We start from the raw sequence: 24,309 nt of genomic DNA, 5'->3' as shown, positions 1-24,309 counted from the left end.
ACCCGGACTCTCTACCTCCAGCTCCAGTTAAGCCTGACAGGTACTACAGGGTTCCTGACTCACACCAATTTCTATACAAAAGCCATGCTGCTGACCCAGAAACCATCTCACAGGGCCCCAAGGGAGTTAAGGCCTCCACTGCTAAAAATCCATTACCTTCCGAAAGAGACTCCAGATCCTTAGAAAGGTGGGGAAAAAAGGTATATACCTCGGCTACCTTAGCCATGAGGGCCGTAAACTGTCAGTTCCATATGCTAAAATACCAACAGTTTTTGTTATCACAATTGAAAAGTAAAATGTCACAACCTGAACAACCAGACTTGAAGGAGTTGCAGGATTTGATGCATAGTGCAGAACAAGTGGGTAAGCATACCTTACAATGTGGTTTTAATGCTCTAGAGGCCTCATGTAGAGCTACTGTTACAGGATCAGTCATACGTAGGCATGCCTGGCTCAAGGAACAAGCCTTGCCTGATCATGTTAAAGCTAAATTACTGGACGCCCCTCTTCAAAAGGATGTATTATTTGGTGCTAATGCTGAGGAGGTATTAAGGAAAATGGAGGAAAAGGCTAAATCAATGCAAACTGTCAAAGATTTTCTGCAGGTACAACCCCCACGTTTTAGTAGAAATTGGCCTTCCAAAAACTGGTCCTTTCCTACCATGGACAGACCCCAAAGAGGCAGATACAGGCGCCCGAGAGGCAGAGGACAATCCCAAGGATCGTATAGAGGCAGACAATGGCAAGCTCCTACACAGAGGTGGTGAGGATAACTCGCAATCTTTCAGAAAGCAAACCCAAAGACTTTCCCCTTTGCATGCCAAGCAAGTCTCAAATGGCAGCCCCCTTAGGAGGAAAGCTGGCATTATTTTCAAAAAATTGGCATATTGTCACAAAGGACAAATGGATCCTGGACATTATAAACAGAGGCTACAAATTCCATTTTCACACCCTTCCAAAAATGAGAGGCATGCCAAACCTGCCACACAATCAAAGGGCAGAGGCACAAAGGCAAATTACAGATCTCATAAACATGAAAGCTATTCAAGATGTACCTACACACGAACAAGGTCAAGGTTTTTATTCCAGGCTATTTCTGGTACCAAGGAAGGGAAAAGATTGGAGACCTATTTTGGACCTATCCATCCTAAACGCATTTCTACTCGTACCAAAATTCAAGATGCTCACTCTACAGCAACTTCTTCCCATGCTGGGCAAGGAGTCTTAGCTGGTAACATTGGACCTCAAGGAGGCATACATGCATGTCCCAATCAGACAAAATTGCAGAAGGTACCTCAGATTTCTTGCAGGTTCAACCCATTATCAATTCTCTGCATTGCCCTTTGGCTTATCTACTGCGCCCAGAGTATTCACGAAATGCCTGGCATCAGTAATTGCCTACTGCAGACTTCAAGGGATACAAATATACCCCTATTTGGACGACTGCCTGATCCAAGCGAACAGCAAGCACATTCTTCTGAAACATCTGGCTTTTGTAATAATGTTGTTGAACTCTCTGGGATACACAGTCAACAAAAAGAAATCAAGGCTAATACCCCCTCGGAAGATAATTTTCCTGGGTGCCAATTTGGACACAAACACCCAGATGGCCTACCTCACGCCAGAGAAGCAGGGGCAACTAATTCAATACTTCAGAGCACTAGCAAATTGCCAAACCAAGAAATCAGTAAAAAACCAATAAACAAAAAAGGTGAACCATAGAGTGAACCAAACTGCGGAATATCCTCAGCACGATACTGTCAATGTGACACACTGCCAAAGCAAAAGTCCCAACTTGTAAGAAATTGTTTATTTGAAGCGCTTTTCGAATGCCTTCCTAGGCAAACTTCTTCAGAAACTGATGAATAACTAACTCACATTTGTTTTAAATAGCATGACGTCACTTATTGCACGCAAAATTACACTTAATAAAATTAATTACATTAAAAAGATCCATTAAAGGTAAAGGAACCTTTTTAAATTATTACCAATGTTAGTTCAACTAAAAACGTTAGTTTCCTCTAACAAGGTATAGTACATTTAGGGATCTACCCAACTGGTAATAATTCATAGTAAATGTAAAAATTAAAAATGAAACACTAGTAAACTGAGCAATGGCTATATTTATGTTCTAATACTTCCATTTTGTAAAAAATATATGTGAAAGATATAAGTGAAACATACACATGATCGACACAACAATACCTTGTGAAACCAAAAATCAGAATACATGTTGACTTATTAGAGTGACCTAAACAAATCATGTTTGTACAAAATCCTTTTAACACATCTTTTCAGCATATATTAAAATATGCCATACTACCTCTTCAAGCTCAAACTACGAAGGACACATGAAATGGAACAGGATTCATTTAACCCAGGACTGTGGTATGCTTCTAGCTTAATTTGCCAGTGTAGTTCCCTCTCTAGTAATCTTAAATGTGTGGGTCCCCCTCTGACATCATGTGTAACCTGTTCAATGCCTATAAATTTGAAACTGTGCGTAGGGAATTCCTGAATGTGTTTTGCCAGGGCATTAGTCTCCTTACCTTTCCTAATCGCGTAAGTGTGTTCATAAATGCGCTCCCTAAGCTTACGCTCGGTTTTCCCCACATAAAATCCCAAACAATTCTGGCATTGAGCCAGGTACACTAACATGGTGGAATTACAATTCAGTCTAGATTTCAACTTAAATTCCTGATTTTGAACATGGAATCGGTTAGACTCCAGAATAAACCGGCAGTAATTACAGTTTTGGCACTTAAACATGCCAGGGGATCTAACAAAAAACAATTTCTGTTCGAAAAATGATTTCAAGTTCTTAGCTTTCCTATACGTAATTTTAGGCACAGAGCCTAACTTTGAAAAAATTAAGGGGTCAGCACGAAAAAGGTGCCAATTTTTGTTGTTGTACCATACAACCAACTTTTTGTGCTTCACATTCCAATTTAGCACTACAAGGATTTCCTATTTGGATATAGATTTGTCAAAAGACCTGGAATCGGATTGCTTTCTTGCTTGTGTATACAGGAAGTCGACCTATTCCAATACCTTCTTGCACTTCTCCAGTTGTCATCCCTTTTCACACAAGAGGGCAGTAGTTAAAGGGCAATTGGTGAGGGCTGCGAGAATGGTCAGTAGAGATGATGATTTTGGTCTCGAATGTTCCCTGATGAAATCGATGTTCCTAAGTCGCTCCTACCCGTTGGCCCTACTGGATGATCTCATCAGCGAGGTAAAACATAAAAGGTCAGTCAACATCTATGTACCCCTGTTACCTTTTAAGCCATCTGTTGGCTCAACTGGGATGGGTACAGCTGTTCAGCATGGGGGGTTGAACCCTGAATCAGCCGTTGGGGGACTACCTAGATTCATTACCACCTTTTCAGTTGATAGTTCAACAATGCGTCATATTATCAACAAAAATTGGCACCTTTTTCGTGCTGACCCCTTAATTTTTTCAAAGTTAGGCTCTGTGCCTAAAATTACGTATAGGAAAGCTAAGAACTTGAAATCATTTTTCGAACAGAAATTGGTTTTTGTTAGATCCCCTGGCATGTTTAAGTGCCAAAACTGTAATTACTGCCGGTTTATTCTGGAGTCTAACCGATTCCATGTTCAAAATCAGGAATTTAAGTTGAAATCTAGACTGAATTGTAATTCCACCATGTTAGTGTACCTGGCTCAATGCCAGAATTGTTTGGGATTTTATGTGGGGAAAACCGAGCGTAAGCTTAGGGAGCGCATTTATGAACACACTTACGCGAGTAGGAAAGGTAAGGAGACTAATGCCCTGGCAAAACACATTCAGGAATTCCCTACGCACAGTTTCAAATTTATAGGCATTGAACAGGTTACACATGATGTCAGAGGGGGACCCACACATTTAAGATTACTAGAGAGGGAACTACACTGGCAAATTAAGCTAGAAGCATACCACAGTCCTGGGTTAAATGAATCCTGTTCCATTTCATGTGTCCTTCGTAGTTTGAGCTTGAAGAGGTAGTATGGCATATTTTAATATATGCTGAAAAGATGTGTTAAAAGGATTTTGTACAAACATGATTTGTTTAGGTCACTCTAATAAGTCAACATGTATTCTGATTTTTGGTTTCACAAGGTATTGTTGTGTCCATCATGTGTATGTTTCACTTACATCTTTTACATATATTTTTTACAAGATGGAAGTATTAGTACATAAATATAGCCATTGCTCAGTTTACTAGTGTTTCATTTTTAATTTTAATTTTTACATTTACTATGAATTATTACCAGTTGGGTAGATCCCTAAATGTACTATACCTTTTTAGAGGAAACTAACGTTTTTAGCTGAACTAACATTGGTAATAATTTAAAAAGGTTCCTTTACCTTTAATGGATCTTTTTAATGTAATTAATTTTATTAAGTGTAATTTTGCGTGCAATAAGTGACGTCATGCTATTTAAAACAAATGTGAGTTAGTTATTCATCAGTTTCTGAAGAAGTTTGCCTAGGAAGGCATTCGAAAAGCGCTTCAAATAAACAATTTCTTACAAGTTGGGACTTTTGCTTTGGCAGTGTGTCACATTGACAGTATCGTGCTGAGGATATTCCGCAGTTTGGTTCACTCTATGGTTCACCTTTTTTGTTCACTAGCAAATTGCACCAGGCTGACTGCAAGGAAAATCCTACAGGCTCTGGGATTCATGGCATCTTGCATCTTATTAATCCCATGTGCAAAGCTGCATAAGAGGAAACTACAATGGTACCTGAAAAACATATGGTCTCAACACAGCCGCAGTTTGGAAACAATAATACCACTAATTCCATATCTGCAAAAGGAATTTCTGTGGTGGGCTCAAGCATGTCAAACAAACACAGGTCTTCCATTCAGCAAGACTCAAGCAAATCAAGTCATCACAACAGATGCCTCGGACTACGCCTGGGGGGCGCACATGACAGATCGGTGCATTCAGGGCAAATGGTCCCAAAAAGAAAAGCACCTTCACATCAATCAAAAGGAAATGCTAGCAGTAATAAATGCTATAATAGCTTTCAAGGACCTTCTACAATCAGGTCAACTATTGATAAGAACGGACAACACCACAGTTATGTGGTACATAAACAAACAGGGAGGAACACATTCTTACCCCCTATGCAGACTGGCCATGTCACTTTGGAACATGGCCATGGACTTACAAATGGAACTACAAGCACAGTACTTGCCAGGCAAGGAAAACACGCTGGCAGACAACCTAAGCAGGAATATGACAGATCCACATGAGTGGAAATTGCATCCAAAATTTTTACAGAAATAATCCAAGAATGGGGAAGGCCAGACATAGATCTCTTTGCCTCCCACAAAAAATCACCAATTGACAAAATTCTGCTCAAGGATTTTCCATCCAAAGGCCTGGAGAGTGGACGCTGTCTCTTTCAGTTGGACATCAATGAGAGTTTATTCCTTCCCACCTCTTCCTCTGCTGCCCAAAGTCCTATTGAAAACCAGAGCAGACAGACCAAAGATGATTCTTATTGCTCCGGACTGGCCAAGGCAACACTGGTACCCACTCCTGAGGAGCCTGACGCATTCCCCACCATGGACCTTGCCTCTAATGCCTCTTCTTCTGACTCAGCACAACTTCAAAACTCTTCACAGCCAGCTAAAAACACTCAATCTAGCTGCATGGAAGATTCCTTAGCATCACAACAGGCCCTACTCTCCAAGGAGGTGCAGGATGTCATTTTGGAGGCCAGAAGGCCATCAACTAGAAAAGTTTACTCCGCAAAATGGAAACGGTTTTGTGTCTGGAATGAGAAAAAGGGCCAGGATCCTGGAAAACTGAATTTACCTCAAATACTACAATATTTGGCTGAGCTGCTAAGCAGTGGACTTTCATTCTCCTCCATCAAAATCCATGCCTCAGCCATTTCTGCAGAATACAACACTGATCCACCTTTATTCTCTCACCCTCTTTTAAGACAGTTCCTCAGAGGGGCTAAGAATCTAAGACCTCCAAGGAAACAACCAATACCTGCTTGGGATCTTAATTTCATTCTGGAAAAATTGACCTTGCCTCCCTTTGAGCCAGCTGCCTCATCAGATTTGCAATATTTGTCCTGGAAAACAGCTTTCCTTCTGGCTATCACCTCAGCTCGTAGAGTTTCAGAACTACAGGCTCTCATGGCTGTCCAGCCTTTTATCTTCCATCAGGACAGAGTTTCCTTACGAATCAACCCGTCCTTTATGCCTAAAGTGGCATCCAGGGTAGCTTTAAATCAGGCCATGCATTTACCTACTTTTTATCCTAATCCTCAAAACAAAGGGGAGAGATTGCTACATTCCTTGGACATCCACAGACAACTGCATTATTATTTGAACAGAACAAAGCCTTTCAGGAAATCAGAACAGCTCTTTGTGTCCTATGCTGTAGGAGCTCAAGGAAAGCCAATTTCCAAACAGACAATCTCAAAATGGATAGTCCACTGCATACGCTTTTGCTATTCCTTTCATGGCAAAACTGTACCTACAGGCATTAGAACTCATTCCACCAGGGCCACAGCCACCTCTGCAGCTTTCCTCAGAGGAGTTCCTACCAAAGATATTTTGGAAGCAGCCACTTGGAGTTCTGTGCATACCTTCTCCAAGCACTACAACCTACCATTATACTCCAAATCCAGAGCAGGCTTTGCCACTGCAGTCTTGCAGGGCATTTTGGCTCCTTCTAGTTCCTCCTAGTGCCTACCACCCCTTTCTTAGCTTTGGGATTCTACCCATCTGTTATGACTGCAGCTGTATGCACGATGAACATAGTACAGTTTTGTACCTACCATAAATGTAGATGTTCGAGTGCTACTACAGCTGCAGTCCAGGTTTCCTCCCTCCTTCCCTCTTGGGACAGGCCTATAGGCTAACACATCCTCATACAACCTGATTGGGGTATTCATTTATGATGTATTTGCTTGCAACTACTGTATTTTGATTATATTGTACTGCATTATTACACAAATTTATGTATTGCCTTCCTTCTGGGGGCACCTGACATCTGGGGCAAGAAAAACTGAAGAAAATGGCATCGGCTGGTTCCTTTATACCCCTGTCGCACTGACGTCAGGGAAGAAGCGATGACACCCGACGCCGGACCTAGACTTTGGAATTCGGCCGACCGAGGACCCGCCTGACGGCAGGAGAACCCATCTGTTATGACTGCAGCTGTATTAGCATTCGAACATCTACATTTATGGTAGGTACAAAACTGTACTTTCTCTTGACTAGTGTCCTCACACAAAACTTAGAGGGCCCAACCTTCTCTATCACCTTGGATTTGGGAATTTGTGGACTGTTACAGTTTTAAGCACAGTGCTGTTACGTTTGATAATACCAGACAAGCTGGTTTGCTTAATACACAGTCCAGTCTTTGCTCAACCTGTACTGACAGACTTTTTCACAAAAAAATGCATTACTCCTTGCTGGATTTCTTCTAGTAGAAAATGGAATTAACTGTAAATTTTCAGGATCCAGCAACACTTCCCTTAGGACTCCTAGGTAAGTGCCTCCCTTATAGAGATAATATTCCATTGCACGTTTATATTCATGTGGTATTAGGCTGAAATGGAATGTGTTGAACCATGGTTTGAGGCTACTCACTACTGGTATTTATGTGCCTATTTATAGTCATGGCTTCCTAGTGCGAGCAATGTGTTTACATTTTTAACTGTTTATTTCATGTCTTGTACTAGGGTGGTTAACTTTGCTGCAAAATGTATTTGACACAACCCTTCTTAAGCTTTATGATGAGACCAGTGCAGTGTGTTTTCGAGATAGTATGGCAAACAGCTACCCCATTTGGAGATGCGAAGGCAGAACTGTTTGAGACACACTTGTAAAATGTTTTAAAAATATTTTCATAAAGATAACAGGCAAAACTTATCTTTTGTTGAGAATGTGTTACAACAGTGGATAGTGTATAAATTATAAGTGAAAATGCTTGGACATTTTAACATTGTTTCTTTACAGGTTGTAAGGTTTTTTTCTAAAAATTATTTTTCTGTATCAACACTTCCTGTTTACCTGCAAAGTGCAGAAGAATTGATGCATTTTAACAATGGCTTTGTTTTTTCTTGTACTCCTTTTAGGCCTTCTGCCATTTCTGGTAGCCCAACATATTCTGACCTCCCATTCTTCAGGATTTCACCCCACAGAAACCCTGCAGCAGCATCTGAGTCACCTTTCAGCACACCTCACCCTTACATTTACCCTTATATGGACTATATCCGATCATTCAGTCCATCCCTGTCAATGATTTCTGCAGCCCGAGGACTCAGTCCTACAGATGGTGGGTTTATTTAATTTATTATAATTTAATAACACATTTTTATTTACTTTGTCGTACATTATGCATGCTTCAGTTTAAATTGTGTTGTTAAGTATATAATATGTACAGAACTGCTGAGTTTCAGTGAAGTTTTCAAGTAATGCATAATTTTAATGGATCTTGCCTCCTTTTCTGTAGTGGTTACACACAACAGTACAACTTCACCTTCTGAGAAATGTCGTGTACTATTGCACACATCGTTGAAAATCATTTTAGAATGTATTTAACCTTAATAGGTCAGTAAAGGTGCATCCATAATCAGTTTTAGTAGGGTCAGCTTAGCTACTCGTTATAACTCCTGTATAGCTGGATGAGATGCTCAAAAGAAGAGGTACTTAATTATTGCCAGAAACTGTGTAGTTTCCAAAATTTCTCTCTTCTTGACCAGGCATCCTTATGTGTCATGTTTGTTGTAGTGGTACACTTAACACTGTGATCAGTGAAGCCTAGCTTTGTCTGACCAGGACAGTTTGTTGCAGATCATGCAGTGAGATGTATTGCTATTGTATATGTTTTAGATAGTTTTCTGACATTCTGCTCTCTACTTGATACATGAAATATGCTTTACATTTCTCATGTTAAAACTATAGCTTTTATTTGAGACAAATAAACAGCCTTTCGCCATCAGTCTTCTACAGTAGTTATATCTGGTTTTGGTGTCATAGACAAGTTTTGCTGAATAATAAAACGTTTCTTTTTTTTGGGGGGGGGGGGTTGGAAAGTGGGCCTAGTTAATGGCATTGTCTAAAGTGGGCTCATTCATCTGTAGTTGTGATGTCTTGACCAATCACTTTTCTACATCTGTTTTCCCTTAACACTCTAGAACCATCGAGATGCATAATGCAGATTCAGACCTTCATCACATTCATCTAGGTCACAGCTGTTTTTGTGTCACCTACCTGATCTTTCTAATCATCATGTGTTATTTAAAAAAAAAATTCTAAAATAGAATCATACAGCTGAGACACAGGTGTGCATTTTGTGTCTATTTTATGAGTGACAGCTTCTTGGAAAATGTTTGTAGAACAATGGGAAAAGAGAACACTCACCTAACTTTTAATGAACACAAAATTTAGTTTCCAAAGTGCTGAAAAGTATCATAGGTTCATAGGTTCATAGGTTCATACTAGGCTATCTGCCCTAGGGCATTTATAAGCCTAGCCAGAGTGTGTATGGCTTTCGCCACCCATTTTAAATTAATTTTGCTATGCCCTTTTTCGAGGTTAGTATACTGCGCTTCTGTCTAACAGTGACACAGAAGTGATACCTGGGGTAAACCTACGATCTCCCATCCACTCATCAAGATTCCTCTTGAAGAGAGTCAATGAGGGACTCTGCCTAACCTGGACTGGGATTTTATTCCAGAGTGAAGGGAGCCTCTGGGTTATGAATCTGTCCCTCCAGCAGGTCATATTTATTTCAGTGCTGAGGTTTAAGTCCCTCGAGCGAGTAGCTCGATGGGATTTGGATTTTCTGAGGTGCAGCATGTCCATTAATTCCGGGTTGGACATGGCTTTATAAGTCAGGCACAGATCGCCTCTGAGCAGGCGGTATGCCACTGAGTAGAGCTGGAGTTTCTTTAACCGGGCAGCATACGGCATCTGTTTGAGCCCCTTGATCCTCTTGGTGAGGTACTTTTGGGGTCTTTCCAGTTGCTGCAGGTGTCTGGTAAGGTACATCCCAAAAGGGGCATTGTGCTCAATTATGGGCCTGATGAGGGATGAGTAAAGAGGCACGATGACCTCCCCTGATCTAGATGTGAATCCCTTCATGATTAGGTGGGCTATATAAAATATTTTTCTAACCACTTTGGCCACGTGGTTGTCAAGTGAGAGATTGCTATCAACTTGGGTCCCCAGGTCCCTAATTACTTCTTCTGTACTTAATGGATTACCACCTATGTGGTAATTTGTGGGCACTTTGTTTTGCCAAAGGGATGACTATACATTTTGGCGTTTAGCTTGAGGCCATGGCTCTGGCACCAGTTGTCTGTTTCTATGAGGCCCTTTTGGAGGATGCTTGTGTCAGCTGGAGAGTCTATTATGGTGCCCAGTTTGCAGTCATCTGCGAACTTGGTCAGCCACAGTCCTTCCATGTTGGCCTGTACCTCCGAGAAATATATACCGAACAAGAGAGGTCCCAAGACTGAGCCTTGTGGGACGCCACTTGTAACTGGTTTGGAGTCTGACATGGCTCCAGCTATTCTAACCATGTGGGTTCTGTCCTTGAGCCAGTTTGCAACCCATCTAGTGACATAGGGGTTTATATTTAAGCTGGTGAGCTTATCTATAATGCCCGAGTGGGGTATTGTATCGAAGGCTTTTGCGAGGTCCAGGTAGGCTGTGTGGACCACCTTCCCCTTGTCAATGGCCTTGGTGACTGTTTCAAAGAAATTGACCAGGTTTAAGAGGCAGGATCTGCCCTTAACAAAGCCGAACTGGGTAGGATCCAGTGTCTGTAGGTCCCCGATATCTTTATTTATAAGGTCCATGATGATCCTTTACATAGCTTTGCAGACCAAGCTAGTGAGACTTATGGGGCGATAGTTTCCAGGATCCGTTGAGGCACCACCTTTGTGGAGAGGGACCACTGTTTCTGTACGCCACTCTTTGGGTACATATCCTGTAGTAAGGCTGAGATTGAACAGTAGTTTTAGGTTTGGGTTTAGCTCTTCTTGGAGTTCATGTAGGACTCACACCGTCTGGTCCCATTGATGCTGTGTTTCTTGATTTGGAGAGGGCAACTCTTACCTGAGCATCTGAGATGTCAGGGGGGCAGCACGCTGCTGGGATAGATATTAGCCCTTTTGGTGGGAGGGGAGAAGTTCGCGCTGCACCTGTCAGCTAGGATGTTGGCAATGTCTGTGGGTTCGGTGTATTTTTGTCATTTTGGACTAATTCTGAGCATATCTGGGAATTCCCACCCAGGTTCCTAACATAACTAAAGAAAGCCTTGTGATTATCCTTAGTGTCCTGTGCAATTTTTCTCTCGAAGCTGGCCTTAGACGATTTTATGAGTGCCCGTAGTTTTTTGCTAATACTGATCAGAGATGCCTTCCCTTTTTGGGATTTTGCTCTGTCATGTAGTAGCTTCCTCCTTCTATTGTATAGTTTGTTTATGGCTGGGATCCACCAGACAGGACGTCTGCCTTTGGAGGATTGGGTCTTGGTTTTATTTGGGATTGCATGATCCATGCATTCCTGAAGGTGTTCATAGAATGCGTTTATAAAGGATTTTGTGGTCTGAGCCGTATTATCCAGAGGCCCGGGGGCTTTGAAGGATTCCACCTCGGTTTTGAGGAGTGTGAAATTTGCTTTAGAGAAGTTTTTCACTGTGGTTTTCTGGGCATGGGGTGGGGTCGGGATGTGAATATCCAGTGAGATTAGTTTATGGTCTGATATTACCAGTGAGGGATACACTTCTGGTCTGGAGCATAGAGTCCCCATGTTGGTGATGATCAGGTCCAGTATGTTTTCCCCTCTTGTGGGAGTGGTAACAAGTTGTTCCATAGCATTTGAGTTTATAAATTCTAGGAACCTTTGGGCTAGGGTGTTGGAGCTAGAGTAATGCTCCCAGTCTATGGTTGGGTAGTTGAAGTCACCCAATATAATGGTGTTTGGAGAGACCTTCATATTTTCCAGTGTTCTCAGGAAGGCCGAGTGGGGTTCCTGGGTTTGGGAGGGTGGTCTGTAGCAGGCTATAAACTGGAAGGCAGTTTTACCCACTGTTAGTCGCGCATGGATAGTCTCTGATGCTTCGTGCTGTGCCACCAACCTGGAGGCGTGGGTATCTTTGACGAATATTGATACTCCCCCTCCTTTTGTGGTTCGGTCCAAGTTTTGGGGCCGCAAAAGCATGGTATGAGGTATAACCTGGCAGTGCTGGGGTGCTCTCGAGAGCCTTGAACCAGGTTTCTGTTACTGCACAGATATCGATGTTCTCCATGCTAAGGAGAGTTTCGAGTGCGTGCATCTTGAGGTTTAGACTTCTGGCGTTGAGTAGCATTACTCTTAGTTTCTTATCCCTTGTGATACCTATGGAGGTGGGTTTGTCTTTTGAGCCTTGCCTAAAAAAGGCACTGTGGGGGTAGCAAGAGCCTTTGCCAATATCCGAAAGCCCAGGGGTGACAGGTGCAAGCCGTCCCTAGCGAAGCATTGTGGCTTGTCGAGCATGTTATCCCAGGCTGACAGGCATTGGATCCCCTTTGAATGACACCAATACTTAAGCCAATTGTTGAAATTGATAATCTTGTCTTCATACTGTGGCATCATTCTTGGTGAGGGTAAGATGCTACTCAAGGTCAGGGTCATACCGGCCTGGGCTACATGCCCAGAGAGCTCCTCTATGTCTCTTTTTTGATGTAGTCCAGGAAGGTACATCTCAGGTCATTCACACCAGCATGGACAATGACTGAGTCATATTTGTACTTGCCTTGGAGTGACCCGAGTGCTTGTGTTATGTGGCGTATCCTAGCACCCGATAGGCAGATCACCATGACCTTCTCCTTGTTCAGCCTGGTGAGCGGGACGTCAGTGTGCCTGATGATAGAGTCACCTATTACAAGTGTATCAGGTGTGTTGTTTAGCCTTAAGGGCTGTGACTGTTCGGCACACTGGCTCTGTGAGCTATGTGTTGCATGTGTTTTGTTTTGGGGTAGCGGTTGCTTGGGTGTCTGCTTTGGAGGTCTCTGCTGCTTAGGCAGATTTTTATTTAGAGCCTCCAAGTATGTTTTTGTGTGTTTATGTGTTTGGTTTGCTGTCGTGGTAGGTCTATGTGAGACTGGAATTGTAGTGAGTGTGGTTTCCTTCTCTTCCTGACTGGTTACGCCAGTACTGAGTTGAGAGAGCTTAGCCTCCAGTTTGGCTATATGGTTGCATCTTTCACATGTGTTGGAATTTGTTGGGAGGAGGAGAGGGTTGTCTGTGTACATTAGGCAGTTGTAACATTGCCTCAAGATTCCCAGGTTCACCAGCTGGACCGGAGAGGAGATTGACAACTGACCTTTGGACATGCTAGAATAGTATTGGGAATTCCTTTATAATTGAAAAAAGGCCAATGGGGAACAAGTTACTCAAGGGGAGTTTGTGAGGGTGTAGTGCTTTTAATTTTTTTAGTGCTGACTTATATAATTGCTTTAGTGAGCAAGTGCTAGGCTTTAGCATAGGAATAGGGTGTTTATTATGAGAACTAGATCAGTTCTAAGGCTCAAACCCAAATAAGCGGCGCTGCTCGATGAAGCACTATGCACAAAATCACGCAAAGCCGCGCTACAGCGGGTTTTATACAGGCAGACTTGAAAGAGCTAGAAATTGGCCCAAAACAGCCAACAGACTACCAGATTCTTGTGCTGGGAACACTCCTCCAGGGACAGATAGCCTGCTCCAAGCTCCCCACTGCCACTGGTGAACAAAGAAGCCTCCCTCTATCCAAGAAAGGAAATGGCAACACAGGAACTTTCCAAAAGTCCAGAATACAGCAAAGCCTGTATTTGGACTACTCTAGGTCAGGAAAGTTGGGAAACAAGGATAACTTTTTTTTTTTTTTGCAACAAACAGCAGGAAATTGCAATAAATATGTAACACAGGCTAGCGCACTTGAGTGTGTAGCCTCAACAAGTAAATGCAACAAACAGGACAAACTTTAAAAGTGCAGGTGCAAAAACAACTTTAGACAGTTTAAAACAGTTCAAGAAGCAGAAATATTTGCAGTTTAGCTAGATCGGACAGTCGCCCAGGTAGTAGCAGGAAAAAACACTTTTATCAGGTTAGCAGTCGCTCTTTTAGCCTCTCTGCTGCTAGCACCACTTTGCAGGACCAGGAGGAGCTTGGCTGAGTAGTAACAAGCGCAAAAACCTCGCCAAAGCGGGTTTTATACAGGGGGATTTGAAAGAGCTAGAAATTGGCCCAAAATGGCCAATAGACTACCAGATTCTTGTGCTGGGAACACTCCTCCAGGGATAGATAGGCTGCTCTAAGTTCCCCACTGCCACTGGTGAACAAAGAAACCTCCCTCTATCCAAGAAAGGAAATGGACAACACAGGAACTTTCCAAAAGTCCAGAATACAGCAAAGCCTGTATTTGGACTACTCTAGGTCAGGAAAGACGGGAAACAAGGATAATTTTTTTTTTTTTTTTTTTCTTTTTCAACAAATAGCAGGAAAATGCAGTAAATATGTAACACAGGCTAGCACACTTGAGTGTGTAGCCTCAACAGGTAAATGCAACAAACAGGACAAACTTAAAAGTGCAGGTGCAAAAACAACTTTAAGCAGTTTAAAACAGTTCAAGAAGCAGAAATATTTGCAGTTTAGCTAGATCGGACAGTCGCCCAGGTAGTAGCAGGAAAAAACAACTTATCAGGTTAGCAGTCGCTCTTTTAGCCTCTCTGCTGCTAGCACCACTCTGCAGGACCACGAGGAGCTTGGCTGAGTAGTAACAAGCGCAAAAACCTTGCCAAAGCGGGTTTTATACAGGGGGATTTGAAAGAGCTAGAAATTGGCCCAAAATGGCCAGTAGACTACCAGATTCTTGTGCTGGGAACACTCCTCCAGGGATAGATAGGCTGCTCTAAGCTCCCCACTGCCACTGGTGAACAAAGAAGCCTCCCTTAATCCAAGAAAGGAAATGGCAACACAGGAACTTTCCAAAAGTCCAGAATACAGCAAAGCCTGTATTTGGACTACTCTAGGTTAGGAAAGAAGGGAAACAAGGATAATAATTTTTTTTTTCTTTTTCTTTTTTTCAACAAATAGCAGGAAAATGCAGTAAATATGTGACACAGGCTAGCGTACTTGAGTGTGTAGCCTCAACAGGTAAATGCAAAAAACAGGACAAACTTTAAATTACAAGCGCAAAAGTGCGCTAAAGCTGGCTTTAAAGCAGGGGGTTAGAAAGAGATAGGAAATGGCCCAAAACGGCCCATAAGCTACAGGTCACTGGGCTGGAACCACTCCTCAAGGGACAGATAGGCTGCTCAGAGCTCCCCACTCTCACTGGTGAACAAAGAAGCTTCCTCCTATCCAAATAAGGATATGGGCAACACAGGAACTATGACACAGCCCAGAGATCAGCAATACCTGAAGACTGGACTATTCTAGTTCAGTAAAGGCAGGAAACAAAGAATTTTTTTTTTCTTTTTTTTTTTTACAAAGTAGTAGAAATTAGGTACAGAAACACAGTAAATGCTTTAATTCGGCTAGCGCACTTGAGTGTGTAGCCTACTAATTAAAATAAGCAAAACAAACTTTAAAAGTGCAAAAACCTCAGAAATACAGGCAGAAATGCAATAAAACAACTTTACAGAGCTTATTTAGTAAAAGAAACAGAAAAGTCTATATATACAGAAAAGCAGCTAAAACACACAAACACTTCAGATGCAGTGCAACCTAGAGCACTTGAGTTGTAGCAATATTAAGGCTATTACAGTTATAATAAATGCTCTGAAATATACTGTATAATTCCAAAATGTTTGAGAAGCACAGTCAGAACACAAGGAGGTTCAGGCGAAAGAAAAAAAAAAGGTTTTGTTTTACTTTTTGAAAGGGAGAAAGGAGGAACAGAAGGCCTTATCAAATGTTCTCTCTGTATTAGGCAGAATGAGCTAATGACACTAGACTGGGAGGAGTGTCACAGTAGGGGCGGGCAACTGCAAAGCCACCAAGCACTAGAGACACAAATGAAAGTTTTTAAACAGATAAGGATTTGTAAAGATACAGAATAGACAAAGTGCTATATATATATATATATATATATATATATATATATATATATATATATATATATATATATATTAAATTTTAAAAACAGTAATCTGTAAAAATAATCAAAAAAATCAAGATACTTATATTTTCAGCTCAGTTGCAGTCAACAACTTCTTATCCAGTTTGCACTGTGTGTAAAGACAGAAACCCTATCAAAGTTAGGGCTTAAATACCAAAACAGCTTTTCAGAACACAAAAGAACCAGCCCCCACTAGCCAAAAGATAATTACACAGAGGAAATGCTTCAGTTAAAACAATAGCCTACAGCCAGCAAGCACTAGAGACACAAATGAAAGTTTTTAAACAGATAAGGATTTGTAAAGATACAGAATAGACAAAGTGCTATATATATATATTAAATTTTAAAAACAGTAATCTGTAAAAATAATCAAAAAATCAAGATACTTATATTTTCAGCTCAGTTGCAGTCAACAACTTCTTATCCAGTTTGCACTGTGTGTAAAGACAGAAACCCTATCAAAGTTAGGGCTTAAATACCAAAACAGCTTTTCAGAACACAAAAGAACCAGCCCCCACTAGCCAAAAGATAATTACACAGAAGAAATGCTTCAGTTAAAACAATAGCCTACAGCCAGCAAGCACTAGAGACACAAATGAAAGTTTTTAAACAGATAAGGATTTGTAAAGATACAGAATAGACAAAGTGCTATATATATATATATATATATATATATATATATATATATATATATATATATATATATATATATATATATATATATATATATATTAAATTTTAAAAACAGTAATCTGTAAAAATAATCAAAAAAATCAAGATACTTATATTTTCAGCTCAGTTGCAGTCAACAACTTCTTATCCAGTTTGCACTGTGTTTACTTTTCTGTGGCAGTACAACTCATTACAAGATGATGTCTTGCTCTTCAGATTGTTTCAAGGCTGAAGCTTCACCAGTCATTAACAGCACATTTCATCTCTGTTTGTAGAATTGAGTATTTGTTTGCTTATTTTATGATTGTTACCTGGAAACACTGAATGAACATAGCCCAATTTCAGAGGAGGCTGTGTGAGAAAAGTTCCAGGAAAGACAACAAAAAGCATGCAAACAGTAATATTTTCAACAAGGGCAGTAGTTAATGATGCGCTCACTCATTGTGAAATACAGATAAGTAGTAAGAAAAACAGATACATTGAATGTCAATGTACAACCTACATAATACTCTGTGCCCTGATGGTAAGCACAAAGACAGATTGCTAACAGCAGTGCTGTAAAATGCATCTTGGTGTGTCAGTACAAGAGTGAGAGTGATGAATGTCACTGATTACAGAAAGCGTTTGAGGAAGCATTAAAGATACAGAACTGCAAGCACAATTCAGTGTAATTAGCTGATGATATAACTTTGTGGTTGGCAGATTTGGAAATGTGATGCCTTGACAGTGGCCAACACCTGATCCTTGATTGTAAACTTACTGATAGGGAAGATGTCCAGATCATGGACACAAGATACAAATTGTGGCTGATTCACACAACATGTTGTCAGTGGAGAGAACAGAGGAACATTAGATGGTGGCATACATCTGCATTGCTTCAAACTAAGAAGGGTTGACCTTTAAGTGATTGAGTTAGCAACACAGCAGTGGAGTCCAAACAGTCTTCAAGAGATGAAAAATCAAAGTTTTCTGGAATGAAGGAGAAGATAGCTGAATATAGTTGTCACATGCATGTTAAAAACTACTGATGTCTAGAATGACCTTCCTAAGTTGACACATTTATGCAGTGAACAGCAAGGGGGCTAAAATCAAATCCTGTGGTGCACAGTAATTTAGTGAGCATTTTTCTTGTGCCTTGTGACTTTTGGTGCAGCTGCCTTAGAGACCTTGGGGTATGGTTCATAGGTTCATAGGTTCATACTAGGCTATCTGCCCTAGGGCATTTATAAGCCTAGCCAGAGTGTGTTTGGCTTTCGCCACCCATTTTAAATTAATTTTGCTATGCCTTTTTTTGAGGTTAGTATACTGTGCCTCTGTCTAACAGTGACACAGAAGTGATAGCCAGGGTAAACCTACGATCTCCCATCCACTCATCAAGATTCCTCTTGAAGAGAGTCAATGTGGGACTCTGCCTAACCTGGACTGGGATTTTTTTCCAGAGTGAAGGGAGCCTCTGGGTTATGAATCTGTCCCTCCAGCATGTCATATTTATTTCAGTGCTGAGGTTCAAGTCTCTCGAGCACGTAGCTCGATGGGATTTGGATTTTCTGAGGTGCAGCATGTCCATTAATTCTGGGTTGGACATGGCTTTATACGTCAGGCACAGATCGCCTCTGAGCAGGCGGTATGCCACTGAGTAGAGCTGGAGTTTCTTTAACCGGGCAGCATATGGCATCTGTTTGAGCCCTTTGATCCTCTTGGTGAGGTACTTTTGGGGTCTTTCCAGTTGCTGCAGGTGTCTGGTAAGGTACATCCCAAAAGGGGCATTGTACTCAATTATGAGCCTGATGAGGGATGAGTAAAGAGGTACGATGACCTCCCCTGATCTAGATGTGAATCCCTTCATGATTAGGTGGGCTATATAAAATGTTTTTCTAACCACTTTGGCCACGTGGTTGTCAAATGAGAGATTGCTATCAACTTGGGTCCCCAGGTCCCTAATGACTTCTTCTGTACTTAATGGATTACCACCTATGTGGTAATTTGTGCACTTTGTTTTTGCCAAAGGGATGACTATACACTTTTGGCGTTTAGCTTTAGGCCATGGCTCTGGCACCAGTTGTCTGTTTCTATGAGGCCCTTTTGGAGGATGCTTGTGTCGGCTGGAGAGTTGATTATGGTGCCCAGTTTGCAGTCATCTGCGAACTTGGTCAGCCACAGTCCTTCCGTGTTGGCCTGTACGCCGAAATATATACCGAACAAGAGGCGTCCCAGGACTGAGCCTTGTGGGACGCCACTTGTAACTGGTTTGGAGTCTGACATGGCTCCAGCAATTCTAACCATGTGGGTTCTGTCCTTGAGCCAGTTTGCAACCCATCTAGTGACATAGGGGTTTATATTTAAGCTGGTGAGCTTATCTATAATGCCCGAGTGGGGTATTGTATCGAAGGCTTTTGCGCGAGGTCCAGGTAGGCTGTGTGGACCACCTTCCCCTCGTCAATGGCCTTGGTGACTGTTTCAAAGAAATCGACCAGGTTTAAGAGGCAGGATCTGCCCTTAACAAAGCCAAACTGGGTAGGATCCAGTGTCTGTAGGTCCCCAATATCTTTATTTATGAGGTCCATGATGATCCTTTCCATAGCTTTGCAGACCAAGCTAGTCAGGCTTATGGGGCGATAGTTTCCAGGATCCGTTGAGGCACCACCTTTGTGGAGAGGGACCACTGTTGCTGCACGCCACTCTTTGGGTACATATCCTGTAGTAAGGCTAAGATTGAACAGTAATTTTATGTTTGGGTTTAGCTCTTCTTGGAGTTCATGTAGGGCGCAGCCGGGACACCATCTGGTCCCATTGATGCTGTGTTTTTGCTTTGGAGAGGGCGGCTCTTACCTGAGCATCTGAGATGTCAGGGGCAGCACTCTGTTGGGATAGATATTTGCCCTTTTGGTGGGAGAGGGAGAAGTTCGCACTGAACCTGTCAGCTAGGATGTTGGCAATGTCTGTGGGCTCGGTGTATTTTTGTTATTTTGGACTAATTCTGAGCATATCTGGGAATTCCCACCCAGGTTCCTAACATAACTAAAGAAAGCCTTGTGATTATCCTTAGTGTCCTGTGCAATTTTCTCTCGAAGCTGGCCTTAGGCGATTTTATGAGTGCCCGTAGTTTTTGCTAATACTGATCAGAGATGCCTTCCCTTTTGGGATTTTGCTCTATCATGTAGTAGCTTCCTCCTTCTATTGTATAGTTTGTTTATGGCTGGGGTCCACCAGACAGGACGTCTGCCTTTGGAGGATTGGGTCTTGGTTTTATTTGGGATTGCATGATCCATGCATTCCTGAAGGTGTTCATAGAATGCGTTTATAAAGGATTCTGCAGTCTGGGCCGTATTTTCCACAGGCCTGGGGGCTTTGAAGGATTTCGCCTCGGTTTTGAGGCGTGTGAAATTTGCTTTAGAGAAGTTTTTCACTGTGGTTTTCTAGGCAGGGGGTGGGGTCGGGATGTGAATATCCAGTGAGATTAGTTTATGGTCTGATCTTACCAGTGAGGGATACACTTCTGGTCTGGAGCATAGTGTCCCCATGTTGGTGATGATCAGGTCCAGTATGTTTTCCCCACTTGTGGGAGTGGTAACAAGTTGTTCCATAGCATTTGAGTTTATAAATTCTAGGAACCTTTGGGCTAGGGTGTTGGAGCTAGAGTAATGCTCCCAGTCTATGTTTGGGTAGTTGAAGTCGCCCAATATAATGGTGTTTGGAGAGACCTTCATATTTTCCAGTATTCTCAGGAAGGCCAAGTGGGGTTCCTGTGTTTGGGAGGGTGGTCTGTAGCAGGCTATAAACTGGAAGGCAGTTTTACCCACAGTTAGTTGCACATGGATAGTCTCTGATGCTTCGTGCTGTGCCACCAACCTGGAGGTGTGGGTATCTTTGAGGGGGGGACAAAGCCTTAATCCAGTCTTCAGAAACCTAGTCATGTCCTGGAATCCTGGAGATCCCACCTTCCCTTTCAGAGATGAGGATATGAACCTCCAAAACAGTGTTAGGAAGCATGGCAGAGATGTCAGTCTAGGAGGACATGCAGAACACTGATGGCACAGTGTTAGAGGCCTCAACAAAAATGGATTCCAAGACAAGCAGCTACAGATGTGCCCCTCTGTGCCTGAAGTCACCAGATCAAAGGAAGCAAGAGTCATCCAACAGGATTTTTGCTCTTCAGATGCTTTTCTTTCTAAATACTTCTCTTTTGGTGGATTATTCCAAGAGGCCATGGCTGACATCATGGCAGCACAAAATCAGGCATGCACCCCTTTTTGGCTGCAAACTCATGAAGAGACTGATGCTTTTTATGGATTGTCCTCTACATGCAACAGGTTCAGTGTAAACAAGGGTTCAATTATTCTCTGGGCCAAGGCAAAAAAAAACAGCACTTGTGAAATTCCTTGTTGGTGTTCTGTTTCCCTGTACACAGTAGAATTATTCACCATTACAAAAACTTCTGAATATGAAATGAAATCAATGCCAGACATTAGTTAAAATGTCAGAACAAAATAGTTGAGAGAGAGATTGCCTATAAGGCACTTAATCTGGTTCCTGGAAGCTGTCCATCTGGCAGAGTGACAGCACTTGGAAACATATGATGTTCTTCATGTTTCATTGTTGCAGTCATCACACTTGGATTATCTGCCTGCAGGTAGCCCTTAGTCGGCCTGAATACCAGAGTCTTGGGATTTCTGCGTCAGATGCTGTCGCCTCTTCCATGACGTCAGGTTGTCAGGGGTATAAAACATGAGCTGATGCCATTACATCAGCTTTTCTTGCCATGCGGGAGCCCGAAGCAGAAGCCATTTGCAAGTGCCGGTCGGCCGCTACCTGAAATTTTCATTTTTCAAGTTTCAAACCTAAAATCTTTTAAAGCTAAGTACCCCGTTGGGGATTCTTTTTTCTTGCTCTAACCGATGTCAGAAAAAGTTAACAATTGTCTTGCCTGTGGAAAGCAAATACCTCACAGAGATTTTCATTCTTGCTGTGTCACCTGTTTAGGCCCAGACCTTGACGTCCCTCGCTGTCGGTTTTGTGCCTTGTTTAACTCCCAAGCTGTTCATTGTCGGGCTATCTTTGCTGCTAAATTCTTTCGCACTCGTTCTCCTTATTCCAAAATGGCTTCGGCAAGCCATCTGACTACCAATCTTCTGAAAAAACACAAGAATAAAGACAGATACAGACTGCATAGGTCCAAAACTGCCGATGACACTTCCGTTAAGCTAGTCGCCAGTCTGCCGGTACTCATTGAGGCACCTTTGCAGCCCCTGATACCCGCTTCTACAGATTCGCAGGCATCTGTTGAGACCCATTCGGAGTCCAGTATGCCGCGAGATGCTTCTTCGATTATGGAACCTGTGGATGTTTCTACCTTGGATGAGTCTGGAGCCTCTGTGCAGGCACCGGCTTCTGATGGTGTATTCCGACCTTCTGATGTTTGAATTAAACCGACTACTTCGTTTCAGACTAAAATAACCGAGTTTCTCAGGCCCACAGTTCGCACTACGCCTAGAAAACCGATGACCAAAGCGCATGCTCAAGCTCCGTTGCCACATAAAAAAATGCTTAGAATGGCTGAAGACCTTATAACTCTAATTAGGGAAAGCCAGCCTTCCCCCTCTAAAAGACAAAGAAATGATTTCCCTTCTGATTCAACAGACCATGAGTCCGATGACTCTGATACCTCTGATTACCAGGACATACCCTTATCTACCTATGAGGATTCAGATGCAGAGGATTTCATTCCCTCTGCCTCCCCTCCAGAGGACTTTTTCTTTTGGTGAAACCTTGCATACCTTAAGAGAGGATTTCTGCTGGGAATGCCAGGACTACCCACAGTCCACAAAGAGACTCAGAGAATTTTTAGACTTGCCTCAGCACAGGCCTCTAGCTATACCCCCTGTCCTGGATATTGCAGATGATGTTTTCTTGGAATCCAGTCTTACTCCTAATACTTTATCACCAGCTCCTAGAAAGCCTGACAGGTACTACAGGGTACCTGACTCTCACAAATTTCTCTTTAAGAATCCCACTGCGGATCCAGAGACCATTTCCCAGGGACCTAATGGTATTAAGGCTACTACAGCCAAAAATCCTACCCCTTCGGACAGGGATTCGAGGGCTTTGAACAGATGGGGCAAGAAGGTATATACCCGTGCAACTCTTGCCATCAGGGCTTTAAATTGCCAGATGTTCATCATGTTACCCTGCTGCAGTCATCACACTTGGGTTATCCTGTCGTCAGGCGGTCCCGCAGTCGGCTGGAATTCCAAAGTCTTGGTCCAGAGTCGGTTGCTGTCGCTTCTTCCCTGACGTCAGTGCGCCAGGGGTATATATAATGCATCCAACGCCATTTTCTTCAGTCTTTCTTGCCGCGCGGTGCCCGAAGCAGAAGCAGTTCGCAAGTGCCGGTCGGCCGACTCCTGAGATTTTTGAAGTCGAATTTCAGATCCGAAGTCTTCAATAAAGCTAAGTACCCCATTGGGGAAACTTTTCTTGCCTCAGACCGATGTCAGAAAAAGTTAACAATTGTATTTCTTGTGGGAAGCAAATACCTCATAAGGATTTTCATTCTTACTGCATACCTTGCCTAGGCCCAGACCACGACGGATGCATCGGACTACGCCTGGGGGGCACACATGGCAGGACAGTGCATTCAAGGCGTATGGACTGCAGATCAAAGGAATCTGCACATCAATCAAAAAGAGATGCTAGCTGTACAAAATGCTCTGACAGCCTTCAAGAATCTATTACATCCAGGACAACTTACAATAAGGACGGACAACACCGTAGTATTGTGGTACATAAACAAACAAGGGGGTACCCACTCCTACCCTCTATGCAGGCAAGTAATGACCTTGTGGAACACAGCTCTGGCTTACCAAGTTCAGTTACAAGCTCAATTCCTGCCGGGAAAAAAGAACACATTGGCAGATGACCTCAGCAGAAACATCATAGATCCCCACGAGTGGAAATTGTATCCACAAGTATTTGCAATGTTAACTCAAAAATGGGTCCTTCCAGACATAGACCTGTTTGCCAGTCCTCAAAACTATCAACTAACAAAATTTTGTACAAGGACACTTCACCATCAAGCTTGGAAAGTGGACGCACTCTCATTCAGTTGGAAAAACCTGACAGTATATGCCTTCCCTCCATTGCCTCTCCTCACAAAGGTGCTTCTGAAAGTCAGAAAGGAGGGACCATGAATGATACTCATAGCCCCAGACTGGCCATGCCAGCACTGGTACCCACTATTGAGGAATATGGCCCAGGGCCCACCTTGGATTTTACCACAAATTGCCCATTTGCTCACACAGCAAAACAATCAGATTTTTCACAGCCAGCTCAAAACCTTAAATCTGGCTGCATGGCAAATCACCTAAGCATCCAGCCAGCTCCTCTTTTACAAGCAGTTATGGATGTTATTCTGGAAGTTAGGAGGCCCAGCACCAGGAAGGCCTATTCAGACAAATGGAAAAGGTTTTGTGCCTGGAACCAAGCTAAAGGCCAAAACAAAATTCA

The 24,309-nt window shown here is 42.5% G+C and overlaps 1 protein-coding gene across 1 annotated transcript in view; it reads left to right on the top strand.

Moving 5' to 3' along the window:
* GLI3 (GLI family zinc finger 3) overlaps positions 1-24,309 on the top strand; it is a 1,844,924-nt gene that overhangs the window by 1,161,970 nt on the left and 658,645 nt on the right. The window contains exon 5 of the mRNA XM_044064809.1: positions 8,117-8,316. Coding sequence (XP_043920744.1) covers positions 8,117-8,316 — 200 coding nt within the window. The remainder of the gene's footprint in view (positions 1-8,116; positions 8,317-24,309) is intronic.

Source organism: Protopterus annectens, chromosome 3.part0 (genome assembly GCF_019279795.1).
Source record: "Protopterus annectens isolate FY-2018-M chromosome 3.part0, PAN1.0, whole genome shotgun sequence".
NCBI classification, from domain to species: Eukaryota; Metazoa; Chordata; order Ceratodontiformes; family Protopteridae; genus Protopterus; species Protopterus annectens.
Note: the sequence above shows the minus strand (reverse complement) of the source record. Positions and strands in the feature narration are given on the sequence as shown.